The 19,600-nt window shown below is 37.9% G+C and overlaps 1 protein-coding gene across 1 annotated transcript in view; it reads right to left on the reverse strand.

Annotated features, from left to right (window-relative positions):
• The window catches only part of igsf3 (immunoglobulin superfamily, member 3), a 126,339-nt gene extending 110,098 nt beyond the window's left edge, over nucleotides 1-16,241 (reverse strand). The window contains exon 1 of the mRNA XM_043249536.1: nucleotides 15,153-16,241. Within this exon, the coding sequence (XP_043105471.1) occupies nucleotides 15,153-15,192 (40 nt within the window). The 5' untranslated portion in view covers nucleotides 15,193-16,241. The remainder of the gene's footprint in view (nucleotides 1-15,152) is intronic.
• Nucleotides 16,242-19,600: the final 3,359 nt, after the last annotated feature.

Below are 19,600 nucleotides of genomic sequence, written 5' to 3' on the forward strand. Positions count from 1 at the left end.
TGCATGCATTAAATTGATCAAAAGTGACTTTTGTTACAAACGATTTCTATTTAAAAAAATACTGTTCTATTGAACTTTCTATTCATAAAAGAACCATTTTCATTAAAATATTACAGCTTTTGATACCAGCTGTCAAAACATTCAAATAGAAAATTATTTTAAACAATACTCAAAAGCACTGTTATTACTGTATTTTGGACAAAAACTCAACCTTGATGAACATAAGATATTTCTGAACAATGGTGCAATTGATTTTCTGCTTTTTAGAATGTAAAAATTAATAGTTCACCCTAAAATGGAACTTGACATTATTTACTCACCTTCATGCCATTCCAAACCTGGATTACTTTCTTTTTTAACACAAAATAAGAAGTATTTTTTTCCTCTGTACAAAATAAACTAGACGATATCACTGAATTTCAATGTATCTTGTGCGTTCTGCAGAAAAATATGTCCTATTTATTTGGAATAGCATGAGGATGTAATTTGACATGAAAGCAGGAAGTGTGATATACATACCGCACTATATGCAGCGACAGCACTCACTTAATGATACGTCACGCAGATACATCTGATAATCATTGGTTGCACATCAAAAGGCCAGCAGCAAAAAGGGTAAATGCTTGTAAAGTGTTTGACTACTGCATTCAGATTGATGTGTATGACACTGAACACAGCTCTCAAATGAAACATGTCATGAGTGAGCGAGCCTGCCGATTCCCTGTTTATGTGAATGAAGGGGAATAAACCAGCCGTGGGAGTGCTGGTAATGGAGCAGGTCAGTGAAGTGTTGAGCGAATGAGGCGAAAGGGGTCTCTGGTCAGCGCTGCAGTGCTAGGCTCTCTCAGCAACTGACCTCCTGTTAAATAGAGGCTCAAGCGCTACCAAATGAATTTGTTTCCACTCAATTTCCTAAAGGGCAATTTCCTACAGGCATCAGCTGCAGGGAACCCAATTGAAAAAAAACAAGAGGCCGGAAATCTTCAGGTGCCTTTCATATGTCTTCTGAATTCATCATCAACAAGAAGATGGACCAATGTATCACCATTACATACGTTTAACAAGCTTTGAAGAGCCAGGATAAAAAAACAGACTGTGTTCGTTTGAAAGAATAAAGTCATATACATCTAGGATAGCTTGGGGTGAGTAGTTTATGGTGTAATTTTCATTTTTGGGTGAACTATTCCTTTAACTCGAAACACCAAGCTCACAAACTGTGCTTTAAAGGAAATGGACCAATTTGCAAAAATTAATTGCTGAAAATAAATTAAAAAAGATTAAAATAAATGCTTTTTATAAAAAAATGCATGTCAACTTCTGGTATGGGAATCCCAAAATCACCTTAAAAATCACTTTAAAGCATTTTTAAAAGCACTTTAAAATCACCACTTGTGAATAAAACATAATAATTAAAAATTTATATTTATAAATGATGCATTTACAGTACATTTAGTTATCACAACGTACAGAATAAAAATTATATTAATTTATATTATATTAATTTAGCTAAATACTGCATTTAACAGTGTTAAATGTTCAGTGCTTTCAACTGATTGCTATCATCATTATATAGGAGTTAATCTAAATGAAAATACAGGTGAAAAGGAGTATGCGAATTTTAACATACATTAATCTGATTGGTTTGGGGGAAAAAAAAAGTCAGCTTTTTCTGTGCCTTAAATTGTACATTGTGTCACATGTTGAGTTTAATAGATTAGTTGATTTGTCAACCCACAGACTAGTCCGTTCAGAAAATAAGTTATTTAGCTCACCCCTAATACACACTTCTGAAAGTGCATGGCACTTGTGAAGGAAGCATCCTGCATTAGGCACTGAAGTCTACATTAGCGTGTGCTTTTTAAAATGCTGATGCATTAGCCAATGTGAGGCAAAAAAGCACTTATAAGGCCAACACAGACAAGCCAGTCATTAGGATTGAGCATTCTGCCCTTCCTCCTTAATGGATGTATCACACAAACAGAAGAGTAAAGGCTATTCTGTGGCCCGTCCCTGTAATTGGCAACAATTTAGCCCTCCACAGCCACTCCATCTTTCATTTCAAAAGGAAGCCTGCTGCTGAACACAATAGGTGAGAGAGCTGGCCTCTGTTTAACACGGATTCATTTCTTTCAAGAGAAGAGCACGCTGTGAACCTATAGTTACCCATTCAGAGTATTTTCAGTGCCGAAGCAAAAGCATCGACCCTAAAGATAAGACAGTTCATGGATTTTGCAGTTAGCTGTTTATTGTAGCTCTCTGAAGCTCTTTTCCCTTTGTTAGGCTGAGGCGGTTCTCCTCTAGACTCTGGGTCAGGGTCTTCGATGAATCGGAGAGCATGTGCTAGGCTGCCTTTGAGTGTCCGTAAACTATACAAATTAAATATCCTTGGGACACGGAGACAGGTGGTGTTGGACACTACACACTGCATGTGTACAATGACAAGACACCTCACACTCAACATGACTCAGAATTACAAGGGTCCTAAATATAAGTAAAGGTCTGGGCCTGATTCAAAACATGTGTGTGACTGCACATGCGATTCCTTTCACGCAGAGGCAATTTGTTACATTTGATGGATACTTAAAACACATAAGAAGCTAGAGTCAGGGGCAAAGGTCCAGCGCATAGGCAATCCCATATATCAGTCGAATCCTGATTTATAGTACACGGTCCAGAGTGAGCCAATGTTTACTAGGGCTGCATGATTAATCGAAATTAACCAGGATCGTTAGGTTGCTCTAACGTGCATTAGGAGTGCTTGACAAAAAAAGAGAATTGGTCCTTTTGTGTCAAAATAAAACAATATATTAATTAGATGTAATGTAATGTATACCTGCCATTTAAGATAAACCCACCCCTAAATGCCATATAAATAAAAACATACTAAACTATGGTTGGCCATTTACAGACTGTTTTTTTCTTACAAATCAAGTGGTTCTTGGCCAGTGTAAAAATGCAAAAGCAGTCCAGAATTCATATGCCGAAAGACAAAAGTGTGGTTGGAAAGACCAGCTTCATACATACACCAGCACAACATACATGCAAACTCAGCCAATAAGTGCTCTCTCTTTCCTCTCCGGCAGGAGCATACAGGCCACACAACCATCTGCTGCTCTGCTTAGCACTGTTCCCTCCATCAATAATCCATGAACCCATCTAACACTTTGCTCTTTACTGTGCAGCACAAAGGTGAGACTAAGAGGTTGACGTCTACACATCTCATACACACATTTTAAATATTCATTGTGACCATTTATGTTGCAAAGACTTTACAGAGGATGACACATGCATATGTATATGGAATGCAAACACACTGATTGCACACATACTAACATGCCATATCCACATCTTTAGTGGTAAATTTTATACTGTGACAACCATTAACAAATAATTTGTAAACTGCCTGGCTTTCCTCTTAGTTTGTTAGTATATTTAAAATAATTTTAAGTAATAATGGATTACTATAAACATAATCATTTATATTATTTAATATAATTACTTTTTGCTTTTCTGCTTTGCATATTTTAGGACGCAGTCCCACTCAAAGGGAACATTATATTTTGTAACAATTAAGATTTCCAGACAAGATCCAGACCACTAACCTAGCGTATTGAAAAGAAACCAAGAGGTTGGTACATAAGAATGAAAAAAAGTAATAAAAACCTTATCCAGACTAGTACACCTTGCCTTTAGGTCCAAGAGAAAAAAAATCTTCTGATGTATCTCACCAGAGTTGAGTCATGTTTCCCCCAATGTTGTTTATATACTCTATGCTATGGAGGCTATTCTAATTACCAAAACAAGAAACAAAACACATAGATCTTTCCAAAAACTACTTCTTGCATCATAGTATAAGAGAGTGCAGAAGATAAATGGAGGAAGCTATTGCACCAGAGCCATATTTCGCAATACAACAGGGATACTTCCCTCAGCTTTCACTTAATCCTGAGGCAGAGGAAGCAGTGAATGTCATTAGAACCACAGGCAGAGGAAGTAGCCAAACAGATTCAAATTGTCAGCAGTGATTCATGCTGCATGCTTTAAATGTAGCTATAGTGTTTATTGATCTGGCTAGTTCATTTGCTAGTTAATTCAGTAGATCAATATTAATCTTAGATTCCACTTGTTAATTTTACTGTATCATCGGAAATGGAGAGGAGACAACAAAACATCTTAAAGCGAGTCCCTACATTGTAATCAGGGAATAATCATAGTACAAATCATAGTGACATTACATCATATTTTACAAGATGAGCAACATTAACCATACTTTCACATATTTAATCTAAGTTGCCCTCTATTAGTATGCGAGATCATGTTTCATTCTTCCAGCCAGAGAGTATAAAGGGGTCTCTCTCGAGAAGCCTTACATTACGTGTGCCACAAACAGGTTAATGACCCCAGATTAATGACCGATGCTGTACTACTTCAGAAGCAACCTCACCTGAAGTTATTTACAGAGTAAAAAAAGAGCGGGCTAAAAATGGTGGTAACAGAGGTGTTTGAGAGTATAGCAAATGCAAACATCGTGGTAAGCCCCATTTCCACCTGGGACTGCAATGCGTTTTAGAAGATCCAATCACAAGTGATCAGTGCTAAATACAGGTGGAAACTGGGTCTAAAGTGTTTTGTGATTGAATGCCTGAAACCATGTTTATGCAGTCAAAAATTCAAGTGATCACATTGCATTTTGTAGTGGAAATACTACAGTCCCGAATGCTTCCCTGCCTGAAGTGAAGCTCTGCCTACTCGCTGCCCACACATGATCATTCTTAGACATGGTGAGAGAAGGTGCATAAAAGTATGCCATTGAAATGTTGCAGAATTATGGCAAAAAAATAAAACCCACTGCATTTGAAATTGCAGTTGCCCTCCTTATGCTTTTTTGACTTTCTTTTTCACCCAACATATATAAATTCAATTGAATTTACATTTCATACTAAGCACTCCTGTGAAAGTGATGTAGAGTGACAAAAGAAGGAGTACAAAATCAAAACACAAGTGGTCACTGAAGATGCTTTTTGAAATGCTAAAAAAAAAAAGCTACAGTTCATCCAATAATTACAATTCTGTCACTTGTTAAAGACTCACATAGAAAAAAAGAAATTGTTGAATAGTCATTATTTTTGTTTTCTTTGCATACGAAAAGCATTTTGTAGCTTCATGCAATTAAAATTGATGTCACATGGATTATTTTAATGTATTTTTCATTTCTAGGTCTTGAACGTGTCAGTTGCATTGCTATCAGAAAGTTTAGATTTCACAAAAAATATCTTCATCTGTGTTCCAAAGATGAATGAAGGTCTTACTGATTTTGTACAAAATGAGAGGGAGAAATTAATTAAAGTAAGCAATTAATCAACAAATTAATTTGTAATTTTGGGTGAACTATCCCTTTAATAGCTGGCGTAAACAGTAACTTACCACTTGTTATAAGATCACTAAAGACATCTTAATACCAAGTATGATTGATTTATGACATGTTTTGGATCCCTGGGAATTGGGATTAAACAATTACTGAATCAATCACTGAAACTGAAATCTATAAATAAAATGTATGGACACAATTATTGGCAAATGATGGTTTACAATGCAGTGAAGCAGTTAACCCCAACAGAAAAGTTGCCCAAGACCACAAAAAAAATGTGTTGTCCAAGAATGTCCTACTTACGGTCAATCGCTCAGAACAGTACAATCGTTGTGTCTTCTCTGGACCCCATCTTATCACTCCATCTATGCAATCAACCCCACCCACAGACTGACCCGCCTTTCCCAATGTCCCCGAGTGCCCTTATGAATTATTCATGAGCAGGCTGCAGACAACCCACTCCACCATTTCATCCATCAGTTCCATGGACATGCTAAAAAATTTAGTGTTTGTGACCAGGCGACTCCATTGCGCTCCAACATCCCACCGGGATAACCACTCGCGCCTGTTAAGTGTCTAGTCTAGCCACCCACAGACCCCTGACTGTCTCTGCTTCTCAGTACTTCTCCCACCCTACCCCCTTTCCATTGCCTCCTTTGTTTGTATGTATACACTTTAAAGCACTAAATCATTATAAGTCAACTAATGACTGGTACTTGTCAAAGACAACCCAATGGAACCCCAAGCTAAACTCAACTTGAGTCTCGAGTCAATCACAGCTTTTAGTTTTTAAATCAAAATCTCCATCTCCATCTTTGTGCACACAGCACAACATTAGAAAGAAAGCTAATTAACAATTAATTAGTCTCTTCTGACTGGCTTCTATAGCAATTGTCAGTCACGTTCTGTCTTTGGATGGCAGCGTGTCCTAAAAGAAAAGTAGAAGCCTTTATCCTCTAATCCCTCATTCCTACTCCACCATTTTTGCCCGTCCACTTGCTCCTTTGTTCTAAAGAAAAACAATCAGACAGCAGGCATCTGACCAGAGTTAATGAAGCCCTGCCAACACACTGCTCCTGATTGACTGCTTTATTCTGTCGTTTTAAGTGCGATCACTCAGATTCCTTGGGTTTGCTAAAGCAGTAATGGCAGTGTCTCTCAATAGAGTCAGGCTTTCGTCTACTTCAAAAGCAGTTTTCAGGCATGACAGATGCTAATTATAAGGGTTGGCTTCATCACTGGTGTTCAGGACCTTCCCCAGAGAGATGTCAGGACTATTGGTAGTGCCTGGTTTTAGGGGCAAACAGGAAATCTAGTTAAAATGATAAAGACAACAAACAAAAACAAAATTCTGCACTGTAACATGGTTCGGCCTACATTCACCAAACTTGTTACAGTCAAGACTCAAAACTGTTCTGTCTCAAAACTACTACATCTTTACTAACCTACTATACTCACGCTTTCCATCTATGGAGTCTCAAACAGGACAGGAGCAGCACTCTTCCCAACTGATTTCCATTGAAAACTTCTGAATGTAATTCCGTCTAGCCTAAAGCTCCCAAACTTCTATATCTTTTCTGAGTACTTGGACTCACCAGAGACTCTCATCGCAGAGCAAAATCCTATAGAAATTACAAGCTACTGTATGTCAAGTTCTCAAACAGAAGCAAAACCCTGTAAGTTTCCACTGAAAACTACTGCCTTTAAAAACTTCTAGAAATCCCAAGCTATGTCCACTAAACTATTTAAGGTCCTTTAGCCTTTTCTGTGTCTTTGCCTCTTCTGTTACAAATCATATAGGGCCTAGAGCTACAATGGCAGATCTAGATCTGTATTTTAATGATAATTTAATTACATTTTTATGTATTTTTACAAAAAAAATTGAAAATCCAAAACATTTTGTCTCAAAATTCAAGATTTTATTGGGAAGTGTTACTACAGAACATATAAATGTTGCTAAATATAGTAAATGATCTAAATGTCTAAATAAGTGTCTCTGCAGGGGTGTGGGCGTTTGTTGTGTATGGGGGTCATGCAATTGTGTGTGTGCTCAGCTGCTGTGTGTGGGGGGTTGGGGGGATCTCTTGAACAGAATTTCAAAGAAGTGACTGCAACACTTAAAGCTACTTGAATGAGGTCCAACATGCAGGAAAAATCCTTAGTTTCTTGGTCAGATCTTGAGAGGGGGTCTGTTTTCTTGTAAGTGTGGAAAAGCCACAGGCAGTTACCAGGCACAGATCAGAGCCAACTACGGAGATCTTGTATAATAGCCAAGGGGACAGAAATGAGCTTACTAACCCCAACCCCCTGCTACATGTTTCCATTTTGTTTAGATCTAATCTGAGCTACTTCAGGCAAGCACACACCTACCTGCACGAACAAATAGACAGAGAAGGAACCAAAAATAAACTACAAAGAACCTGAGAGGACACACACACAAACATTGGTGATTCAAGTGCCACACAATTTAAGCTGATAAAGTATCACAGCAGTAGACCTGATAAAAGTGAACAATTGGAAAGTGACACACCCACACTAAATGCCTTCTTGACCTTTAACTCATGATAGCACAACCAGCTTCCAGCATGCCAAGGGATAAAACATATAAGCTGTGGCTTATTTTTGGACAGTTTACTGCATTTGACAATTTAATACATGCAGAGTCAATTCTCATTCATTTTTAATCCAGAACTTAGAGTTCAACATTAAAATGTTGATATTGTGAGTTCACTATGATGAGTTGCAATCTCCCCTAAATGTAAGAAAATCTTAAAGAGTAGAGTATAATTCCTTATCTGTAACTCAAAAACTATACTTTCTGTAAAGTAATAGCTTTTTAAATCTATATACAGATCTTCACCACGGTAATAATCCCCTGAAGCGTGGAAAATGAACAGCATGCCATGAATGTATAAACATGTGTAGCACTGGTCTCATTTCAAGGCAGTCCTGAACATACACAGGATGTATCAGACATATGACAAATAGGGCCCTGAGACCCCAGCTAGACGCTCACAGCTAAACATTCATGGATCAGCATTCTGGAGCAATGGGTCACTCAGGAGTCAAGCAACTGAGAGCCCCCCTCTAACTACAGCGACATTCTCAGGGTTTTGAAGGACAACCATTTTCTATGACAGGGTGCAACGACTGACTGAAAAGCCATGGAGCGATACCAAAGTGTTGTGTGGGAGGTGTAAACAGGCTCCTCAGAAAGAGTGCAATGATCATGTTCCTATGAACACACTGTGTATCTGTGCAATGTGTGTCTGTGTGTGTTCTACAAGAATCTTACACATCACTGGGACTCTTAACCCCATTGTGTTGAAGTTGAACGCTGGGTGTAAACAGCACTGATGGCCAGTAGAGTGCTAACATGGCCAGGTTAGAATAGAATGACGACTGCAACTTGTCAAATGGTCAGTCTTACCCCATCTGACCAAAGTCCTCACACACTATTTATTTTATTGTAAAATAGTCTAAATAAATTATTAGTACGTATAAATAAATTACCATCGTTTCCTGCTTCAAACAGTGATGGCCACATTTTCTGAACTCCACACTTAAAATGCCTCTTCTACTTGACATGACTGAAATGGATGTCCTGAGAAATGACACCTGTCTTTGTGACAGCCGTAGGCTATGTAGCCATTCAGAAACACTGTCTGTAAATCATTTTGCTGACATGGAGAATGGGGGTTTTGGAGAAAGCCAGCATTTCCTTCATGACCATCAACGCTGAATCAACACAACCGCTGCTTAAATTCAAATAATTTGTCAGTTTATTTATTTATTTATGTTTTGTACCCAAGATGTAATTATGTTTGCAAAATCATTGTAATCTGATTCAACATATGAGCCATTTCTTTCATCCAAAAGCACTCACGGCAATGATTCTCAAACTGGGATGCTGCAAACATCCAAAGGATGAATTTAAAGTTTCCAATGAATAAATATAATTAAATACTTTTTAAATCAAAATGCTTTAAAAAAAATATCAAATCAGAATGTGTACAAATATTGACCCTTTTCACATTTCTGGGTTTCTCAGCAGCGGAAGTCGTCATAAATTTTTGCATTCCCATTTGCTTAAATAGCAAAAGGACAACTAGTGTCTTTATGACTTTCAATAAAAGGAAACTGAGAGACTGATAACGGCATCGAACAATGTCAAATTGTCCCATGGACGCTGCATTAGAAACACCCTCACACTAGCGTAAACGATTTTTTTCATAATTTAATGCAAAGGTAACATAATACAAATTTCTGCGGATTTACAATGCTGATGACCATTAAACAAGTCATCGGTCTTGTGAAAAGGGCCATAATGCCCTTTCCCCTGCTATACTATTAATAACACAAAGTTCTGAGAAAAAAAAACTAAATCACTAAATAAATCATGGTCGATTAATACTTGTAGTTCATGGTAATACATAAAAAGTTTGAAAACAAGAAGCTTTGTCATATTTATAGTAATAAATAAATTAGACTGTCTGAGGCCAGCTTTTCAGTATTGGTTTGGACAACAGAGAGCCTTGGAGTAAAAACACTGAGAAACACTGATCTTGCCTGAATTAACTCACTCGCTTACTAAACTGCAAGATAACATTATCAACAAAAGGTAGACTATGTGATTCGTAATTAGAAATAGGAAAAAGTCTGGTTAATCTTCTATGAATTTTCACTGATGTAACTTCGAATGTAAGTTTCTTTTAAGTGTTTATCTGTGACATTTTAATAAACACAGCTTAAAAATGTACCATTTGCTTAGCAAGTTATCCAGGGTGCAGATGGCACTGGGGATGAGGGAGACACGATGCCCCCAGATTCATAGTAAGGTCGCCTTTGATTGAGTGAGAGGGACTGATCATTAATCAGATTTTACACTATGTACACTAGCAGCTCACCGCTTCTTAAACGCTTCTAAACGATTTTAGAAAAAGTACTACACTTGCAGCCAATCAGCAGTAAGAAGGCATGTCTTGTACTGAAAGAGTGAAGAGAGCACTCAATTTGAGTGCACAGGACAGACATCAGCAGATCAATAGAGAGAGATGGCAGATAAAAAAAAAAAAAAAAGAGGAAAATTTTATTTATAAACTTTATTTATATTTAAAAAAACTTTTTTCTGTGAAATTCAATAATTAAGTAAATTAGACTATTATAATCTGGATTCTCTTCCAAAGCACAACAGAAAATGTAATGGATTTAAGGGTTATAATGGGAATTGTATTGGTTTTAACGTCTACTGGTATTTGATGGGCTCTTTTGGTGTGACGTAATATGGCAGATGGCAACCAATAGAACAAAAGTCATTTCTACTGAATAATGCCCAAAACAAATGGTTGTAATGGTTTAATGGAAGCTTTAAGAATTTCTGTGATGGTTTCTATTGTTTTTTTTTTCCAGCAGCATAACAATACCCATACTGTGCTGCACATTATTTACAATATTGAGCTGAAGCAAATCAAATCGCAATCACAAGAAAAAAATCACAAGTAGATGTAGATATTTTCCCCCAAATTGTACAGCTCTACTAAAGTGTTTTTTCAAGTGTACTATTTCTGTAAAGGCTAAAGAGAGAAAAACAGACATTTCCATAAAATGACCCTCGTGTCTGTAGTTTTAACCACTGTGATTGTATACAATTGTCTATGACAGAGCTGGTGATTTTTCTGGACTGAAAAAATTGGACTGCTGACAGCTTGGTCTCCACTCAGTTTAAAAAAAAAAAATCTCATCTGCGTTCCTGAAGCATATTCATCAGCACAGCATAATTATTGAGCTAAAATAATGTGCTATGGTTTAAGGTAACAGACCTAGCAAAGGTCGGATAGGAGGCTGCAAGGGGGGTCTTGCATGACAGGGGCATGTTAGAAAAACAAAGTTAGAATAATGTCTAAAATTGCTTACAGCGCCTTTAATTTCCTCCGTATTTCTAATAAAACCAAAATCCACTCAGTGAGGCTTTATTAAGCCCAGCCTGAGTGTCAGGAAATGAGAGCATTGTTTTTTGTGAACTCCATGCAGGGAAGCTAAGCTCAGCTAATGGGCCTGAGTCAGTGGGAGGCTAATAAAGGCTTCAGACAAACACCTTGAATAATCTCTCTCTAGCACTCACTTTTTCCATTCTGTCGTTCTCTTTATGACAGCTTCCTCTACGGTGTTCAAACAGCAGCATTAAAATGGATGAAAAGTAGTTAAAATTAGCATACCATGAGGCTAGTGTGTTTCTAAAAAAGGGATAACGTTGCTTATGGGGACACTTTTTGCATAAACAAACACTGCGATCAGACAAACAAGCTAAAACATTATCTAGCACAGACACACTAGCCTTATCTCCAGACCACAATACCACAAGTGTAACGTCTTGATAAGCATGAACATTACATTAGGCTGGGCGATAAACTATATCATATAGAGATTGTGATAAAACTGGTTTATCGATGATAAGCTATTAACATTTTCACTCGAAATGGGTTCATCTAAAGAGAATTAAACAACACGAAATAAGCAAGACAACTGCAAAAGCTGTCTGTCTGTCTGTCTGTCTGTGTGTTTGACTGGTGTGGTGTCATTCTTACACAAATTGTGAAATAACTCATATTTTAATTTGATTGTGTTTTAAAAGGTTGATTAAACTGTTGGATTTATAGATAAGTTTGTATTAAACCATAAAATATAAAATCCGGAAAAAACAACAACACAGAATTGAGAGAAAAATAAAACCCTAATATATGGAGTTTAATTGTGGTCAGACAGTTCATTTTGCCTTCATTCTCCAGGTCTAACAAACATTTTCTTCCACAATAATGGTAAATTAATATTACGATAAATCACAGCGAGACAATATTTTTGGCCATATTGCCTATATAGCCCTACACCACGCGGTCTTCTAAAATAAGTTTTTCCCAAGAGTGAGGAAAGCTAATTATGAATACAACAGTGACACTACTATAAAATAAAAAAGCTTTTTATGGTTGTGTTTACCGGTTTGTGGGCCTATTAACTTTGTGTGAACGAAGAATGTTTTATGGTCTCTCCTGCTGTTTTGTGAGCGGTTTTAGAGAATAACACAAAAACGGGGGATAGGGAGATGTTCACTTAGAACGAGAAACAAAATATTTTCTGCTCCATTCGTGAAAGGTTTGCTTCACTCACTCAAATACAGTTCACCTGCTTGTGTGAATATCAAAATGCTCATGCGTTTCCTCAAAAACCCTTGAGTTCCCCTGCGTTTAAACCCACAGTGTTCTGAAGATCTTCTTTATTGAAATCTGATCATTTGCATGTAATTTAATAAAACCTCAATGCTAACGGAGCAGTAGGATTCTCTATCAAAGATAACCTAGGGAACTGGTTTGATATAAAATGGTGCCCAAAATGGTGCAAATTAGCTGTACTTCTCACACTCATTTGATCAAATCATCCTGCTGAGAGCAAACGCAAAAGCATGCAACTTTACTGACACCGTTCCTTTTTATATCAAAAGTTATAAGCAAGACTCCGTTCTCACCCAGACCCCTCCCTGCAGAACTAACATGCCTCTTGTCCAGGATGGTACAGCCATCTGTTGTTTGTTAGGAGGTAGAGAGTTTGTGTGAATGAGTATGACGGTATTTGCTTATGAGATGAGGAAGAGAAAAGGGACAAAAGCGAACGGGGGAGGGAGGTATGAGTAGAATATGTAAATGTGCACATTAATGGTTTTTCTCGGTGACTGGCACTAGGGGAAAACTGCGAGTGAGCACTGACAGCAGCTTGAAAAGTGTTTTGCATGAGGAAAAGAGTGTCGATTAATGAAATAACAGCCTGTTCTATCCTGACTCCACTTATCTACATGGATATGGGGATACAATCTGTGGGGGGTTGGGATAATCCAACGGGAGTCCAAGCTCAATGTCATATTAACCTAGTTTATTGGCAAAACATGCTTTCTCACAACACAAACACAGCACCAGCTGTCCAGCGGTTTTTGAGTGTATAAACTAGACAACAGTTTCATCATCAACGCGAACCCTGTTGCTTGTTAACCCAATGACACACTACAGCCTCACACAGGTGAGTCTGAATCCAGGTGTGTGTGTGTGTGTGTGTGTGATGTCTGGCGTGTAAAAGAGCAAGGTGTGTTTTTCACTGTCATAAACTTGTAATGACACAGACTTGTCTTTGCCCTCAAGCAGTAGGTCAAGATTTAAAACTGTTGTTAGAAGACAAAGCTGCACTCAATACGTTTTTTTGCGTAAGCATACATTTAGCGGTTGTTCATCACGCTTTTTTTGTTATATATATTGACATTATTAGCAGCAGTAGCAGCCACAGTAAATGCACTTTTTAAATTGTCTTGAGAAGTTCATATTTATAAGCTGGGAAGTCATAATTTTACAAGGTCTTGCGAGTTCAAATCACCTTGGACAGAGAAAGACTGCAGCGCAGGCTACCTTTTCTACAGACAAATACAGCAAGGGTTTTAAACTGCTGCAAAATGATAAATACAGAATGTGCACCAGGTGTGTTTTTGCTGTTTTTGTTTATATTTAATTTATAAAGGTGCTATAAACTGAATTTATATATATATATATTTATATATATATATATATATATATATATATATATATATATATATATATATATATATATATATATATATAACAATTTTTTGCTGTTCATCTCATAAATGCAATCTTTCCAAACTATATCAAAAGAAATTTCACAACACAGCTGCTCATATGATGTCAACATAATGGCACCCATAAGAGGCAACCCGCTCCAAAAAAAAACAAAAACGGATTTTTCCAGAAGACGGAGAAGCCTCAGGTCTTCACATCATGAGAGTAAACATCACCAATGGCATTTCCTGGAAGTATTGTTAGTATCTTTGCATTTAAACACTAAAAAAAGAGAAACAAGAATACTGGGTGCATCTTTAAGAGTGAAATTGTTCTCAAATCAATCAATGTGCTGCAGTGTTTACTTGATTTAATGTCCCCTTAAAGGAACATTAATCTCCTGCTGGGCTTTCCAAACCAACATTAACCCCAAACCAAACCCCACTCATTTGACCAGAGCTGTTGAGACCCAGCTGCCTCCTGTTTGTCAAAGTGTGAAGAAAAACCAAAGATAACAACTCAGAGCACGCCGCTGGGTCAATCAACTCAGCCACCATTACATTCATGTTAAACAAGCAAACAGATTTCTAAGCAATTGACATCTCACATTCAATCTGTGTTCACACAGAGTCTACATCTTTTCATTGCAACAGGGTGTAAACGCACCCCATCATCCACACAAGTGTACACAGCAATCGTGAACATTTGGCTACGCGGTATGTAGCCAAAATGACAACTTTAAAAGGATTTAAGGGACACACGGAATCGTTCTCTACGTCTAGCATAACACACAATGAGATAACTTAAAATATCAATTTACTATCACTGTCAAGTGTTTAAGCGCTGACAACTTAGTCGCTGGACCGCATCAAAGACTACTTAATATTCCAGTATGCACTACGCATACTTCCATAGAATTATGACTTGGGTCAAATGCGTCCACAAGTCGTAGAAACATCTCGACGTGGACGAGAAGAAAAACGAGCATCGCCAGATTATTAATGTGCAGCCTACGCGTCAATGTATCTCAAATACCAGGACCATTAATCAAAAACGACACAAAACTGCAACAAGTTCATGTAATGAATTAAAAGGGCGTCTTATCAATCAGCTCTGGGGGTAATTAAACGGGGAGGTCGCAAAATGATGAAATGTGTAGTAAAAACATAACTTACCCAAAACAGCAAAGGCTATAATAAGCCATTTGATATCCATAGTTCTCCTCTTTCAGCACTGCCGATTAAGTCCAGAAATTGCAGGGGGGGGAAAATGCAAATGTGGTTATAAATTCCTAATCGCCACTCAGACCTTCAGAAATGAGTCGGGATGGAGTTATGAACGCGTGCACCTGTTCGGACCGCGCGAAAGTGCGTATACCGACTCCACGGCGATTCAATCTCTCCCGAGTCAAACGCGTCTTGCGCGGCTAAAACACGGATATCCAGCCCCCGAGCAACGGCCGCGTTCGCTGAGAGACGCTTGTGCGATTGATTAAAGCCTTTTCGGGGGTTTCCTTCGATAAATTACATCCGCCGTTCGCGAATGAATCCGGTACAGCGAGTTGAACGCTGGGATGGATCTGAGCTCTCTCGTGCCGCTCTCCAGTTCCCAGCGCGAGCAGCCCACGCGCGGAGGAGGAGGAGAAGGAGGAGGAGGAGGAGGAGTGAGACCAGCTCGTCCAATTCGCGTCAAATAACCAGCTTACTGGGGTCGTTGGTAAACTTGCGGTAGCTTTTTCAGACGGATTTGAGCAGACGTGGTGCCCCTGTCCCTTCTCCGTGAAGAGCAATACGGTGGTGATGCTGCCGCTCCCGCGATCACCTTCAGCTCTTCTCTATTGTCACAAAGAGGCGGCCCAGCCCATCTCTTACTTTCAATCATGGGTGCGCGAGGATAACAGATGGGGGGAATCCTACCAGAGACCACTATAGTTGTGTCCCGGTCCAAAAAAAATGCTTTACTCAGTTTCGGAAGGCTAAATCGCTTTTGTCACGAGTAGTATGTTGCCTAGATTCAGTTGTCACTAGCGACGGCGCAGTTTATCCGCGCAAACGCCGTTTACTTTGATAGAATTCGAGACAGCGCTCATCTTTAAGCGCGCGGTTTCGTTTTAACTATAACCTAATCAAGTTCATTTACAGTCTGTTTGACAACACCCCAGAATAACCTTTTAAACAGCGCACGCTAAACACGTGCTAAGTAGCGTGTTGTACGAAACGACACGCTTCATTAATCGCCTCTGGTTTTAAAGTCAGAGAGCGCCAGCGCTGTTGCTGTTATTACGATGTTTACGTACGCCGCCGCAGGTGGAAGGTTTAAATATGGGAATTAGATTTTTTTTTTGTTTCCTGCTGTCCTGCGTTTGCACTTTCAAACTATAACTCCTCCCACCTACCGGTACGTAACCCCGCCCTCTTGGCGTAATGCCACACTAAACCACCAGGTAACATCTGCCCCCTAGTTTTGAAATCAGTCCCTAAAGAATAGAAAGTGTTATGGGGACGTGTACGTTCTGTTTCAGATTTCTATTACAAATAAATGCTGTTCTTATTAATTAAAATTCACAAAATTAAAAGGGTGGGAGGGGGGCATATGACCAAATATATTAAAATGAATTATTTTAGCTTCCAATAATGTCGCAATTATACTGTATTTCGATTAAAGAAACGCAACCTTGGTGAGCAAAATGCACTTATTTAAAAAAACAATAGCATTTTCAAAACATTCTCACCCCTAACTTTTTAACCATAGCGTGTATCTGCTACAAATTCATTTGAAAAACCTAATATGACTAAAGTGTGTAAAATACTTACAATATATCAATATTTATGTAAAAACATTTAACTACCCTAACACCAGACTGAACTGTAAACATGATCAAACAGCTGAAAACATGGGCATATTCAGATTTGTGCATAATTTTAGTGTATAACCCAGCCTCCTCCATTTCATTTTAAGTAAAATTGTAAAAGCAAGTTAAATTGAAAACGGCATTACTATGGATGCACATTGAAAAATCATAACCCTCTTCGTATGATAAACCATAATATAATGAATGAATGAGTTTTATATTAAATGACCTCAGATGATATCAGCTGTGTCGTTTAACGGTCACAAATCAAATCAGAAGCCAGATGTGAAATGAAATTAAATGTACAATTTCACCCCTGCTCATGTATGAATTGTTAAACTGATGGTTTTACAACTCACACCAGTGTCTCGTGTAAAAATATTTTCTTGATATGTAGGCTAAGTCAGAGAACAGCCAGAGACGGATCTTGTGTATGATAAAGTTTGGGGTCTGATCATCAGTCAGGGATAGTGGATGTGGAGGGATAGTGTTCTCTGGCCCATGAGGACAATCACTCTATTGATATCGCTGCATGTACAGTACGAGACTGGCCTGTTTTTAATTGGGAATTGTTATACCGTCACAGCGCATGGAGCAGAAAACATATTGGAGTTAATCTAAAGGAAGACGATCTAATGAGGAAACAAGTCACGTGCAATATCATCACACTGTTCACTGTAATGAAGCACTCAGTTATTCTGCGTGGGTTTTGTTAGTGAAAACTGTGGGTATAACATCTTTGCTCTGACATTTAGACCCATTATTAAAAATAGTTTTAGTCGCACTTTATTATTTTTCCACTTTTTGGAACAGAACATTGGTTCAGAAGCGCAAAAAACCAGGACGTTTGAGCATCTTAATTCCATCACTGTGAGTGAAGCGGTTCCCAGCGGATTTCACTAGTCCTGCTCCAGGCGCCACCATCATGCCCCAAGGAAGGCACTTAACGTCTACATCCGCAAAGATGAGGCTTTACAAAATCAATTCAAACCCAATCCCACTTAAAGGTCAGAGATAAGATTCCTGTCAGTCATTTGTTATACAAAGAGAAGGCTAAGTGTTTTATAATAGAGTAAGTGATAAAAAAATGATAAACTTGCCAATGTTTCATTACAATTATCTGACAGATTCATTATGAACAGCTTGTCCAGAACTTTTTAATATAATGTAGAAGTCTTTGTGTGTAAATGTTAATGTTGTTTATATGGCAGTGCAGCTTAAAGAAAATAAAAGAAGCAATAAGCATTGTGTCTCTGAAAAGGTGATTGGTGCCTTTTAACTGCAAGGTGGAGAGATTATATTAAAAATAAAGGTTCTTTTTTGGCATTGATGGTTGTCCATAAACAAAAATATTAGACCAAAAAAATCTGTTTCTTTGAGGAACCAAAATTATTCATAAAATGGCATCCTTACAATAAAACTCTTTTTAGTACCAGCCAAAATTCCCGTTAATACATCCTATTTACGTACAACAGGGCCATTTCCATTTATACGGTAGTATTTGGCAGGTCATGTGATCTCGACCCACATGCGGCAGTTCTCGCATGGAAACTAAAACTGCTTTTCGCTGGAGTTGTAATGATATTTTTTATATTTTGATATTCATTCATGTGTAAAACTGAGCGTGCCCTTAAGTAGTATCTGAAATTTTTGGGTGGTTTTCTGAATGTTCAACAGCTGTTTATATATTTGTTAAATTCTGTTTTTGGTTGTATCCGTTACACAAAGCCTCACCATTGACAGGCCTGTTAAACCAGAAACATACAGAACATTTTCAATGACAGATTGCAACTTGAGGCACTTTCAGATACCTTATATTACCTTACTTATGAAAGCAGTTCATCTACTTAAATCCATTTCCAAACCTCATATGTAAAATGCACAAGTGAGGCATCTGTTTAATAGTTTCGAGTCCCATAATGAGGAAAGGAAAAATGGTTTCATGGTCAGTTTTTAAAGCTTTATGACGACTTCAAGGAGCAACTTAACACTGTGTTGTTGCCTCGGGGAGATAGATTTGCTTAGGCTTTTCATCTGACGTTTGCATATTTTGCAGCGCATTCAAAAAGTAAATAAATCATTCATTTCCTCCATTTGCCGTGTCTCTGGGGCTCTTTTGGGAGCTCATAAGGGATACTGAGCTAAAATGTGAGAGCAGTTTTTCTCTTTCCCTTCATCTCTTCCAGTGTGAACAATCACAAACACAAACACACACACACATATGCAAAGAAAAACACGCACACGCATAACAAGTGTTAAACAAAACACACACACATACACATATGAATATAAAATTGCTTATATCTGTAGTCACTACAACTGGGTAAAATAAGTTCACGAATTATAAAAGATGTCTGCAAGCGAATCCACTTCTCAACTAGGGCGCACTTTTACGTTAGACATCAACTACTAAAATAACCAGTAGATCAAACATTGGAATGCATTAAAGGAAAATTTCACACCCATAATAAAAAACAATGTGCTAAAAAAAATGACATGCCGTTCGAGATGAAGATGAAATGTTTCTTCATCACATTTAGAGAAATTTTGCATTACATCACTTACTCACCAATGTATCCTCTGCAGTGAATGGGTGCCGTCAGCCAGTAAAAACATCATAATAATGATTCCAGTTCATCTATCAATATCTTTGTAAAAAATAAATGCATAAATAAAAATCCATAATTTGTGTGTATTATTGTATATATTGTGTCAGTACAAACCACCCTGATCCTTGCTGCAAATGAATTTTGTTTTTACGTTTAATATAGT

Source organism: Puntigrus tetrazona, chromosome 9 (assembly GCF_018831695.1).
Source record: "Puntigrus tetrazona isolate hp1 chromosome 9, ASM1883169v1, whole genome shotgun sequence".
Lineage (NCBI taxonomy): Eukaryota > Metazoa > Chordata > Actinopteri > Cypriniformes > Cyprinidae > Puntigrus > Puntigrus tetrazona.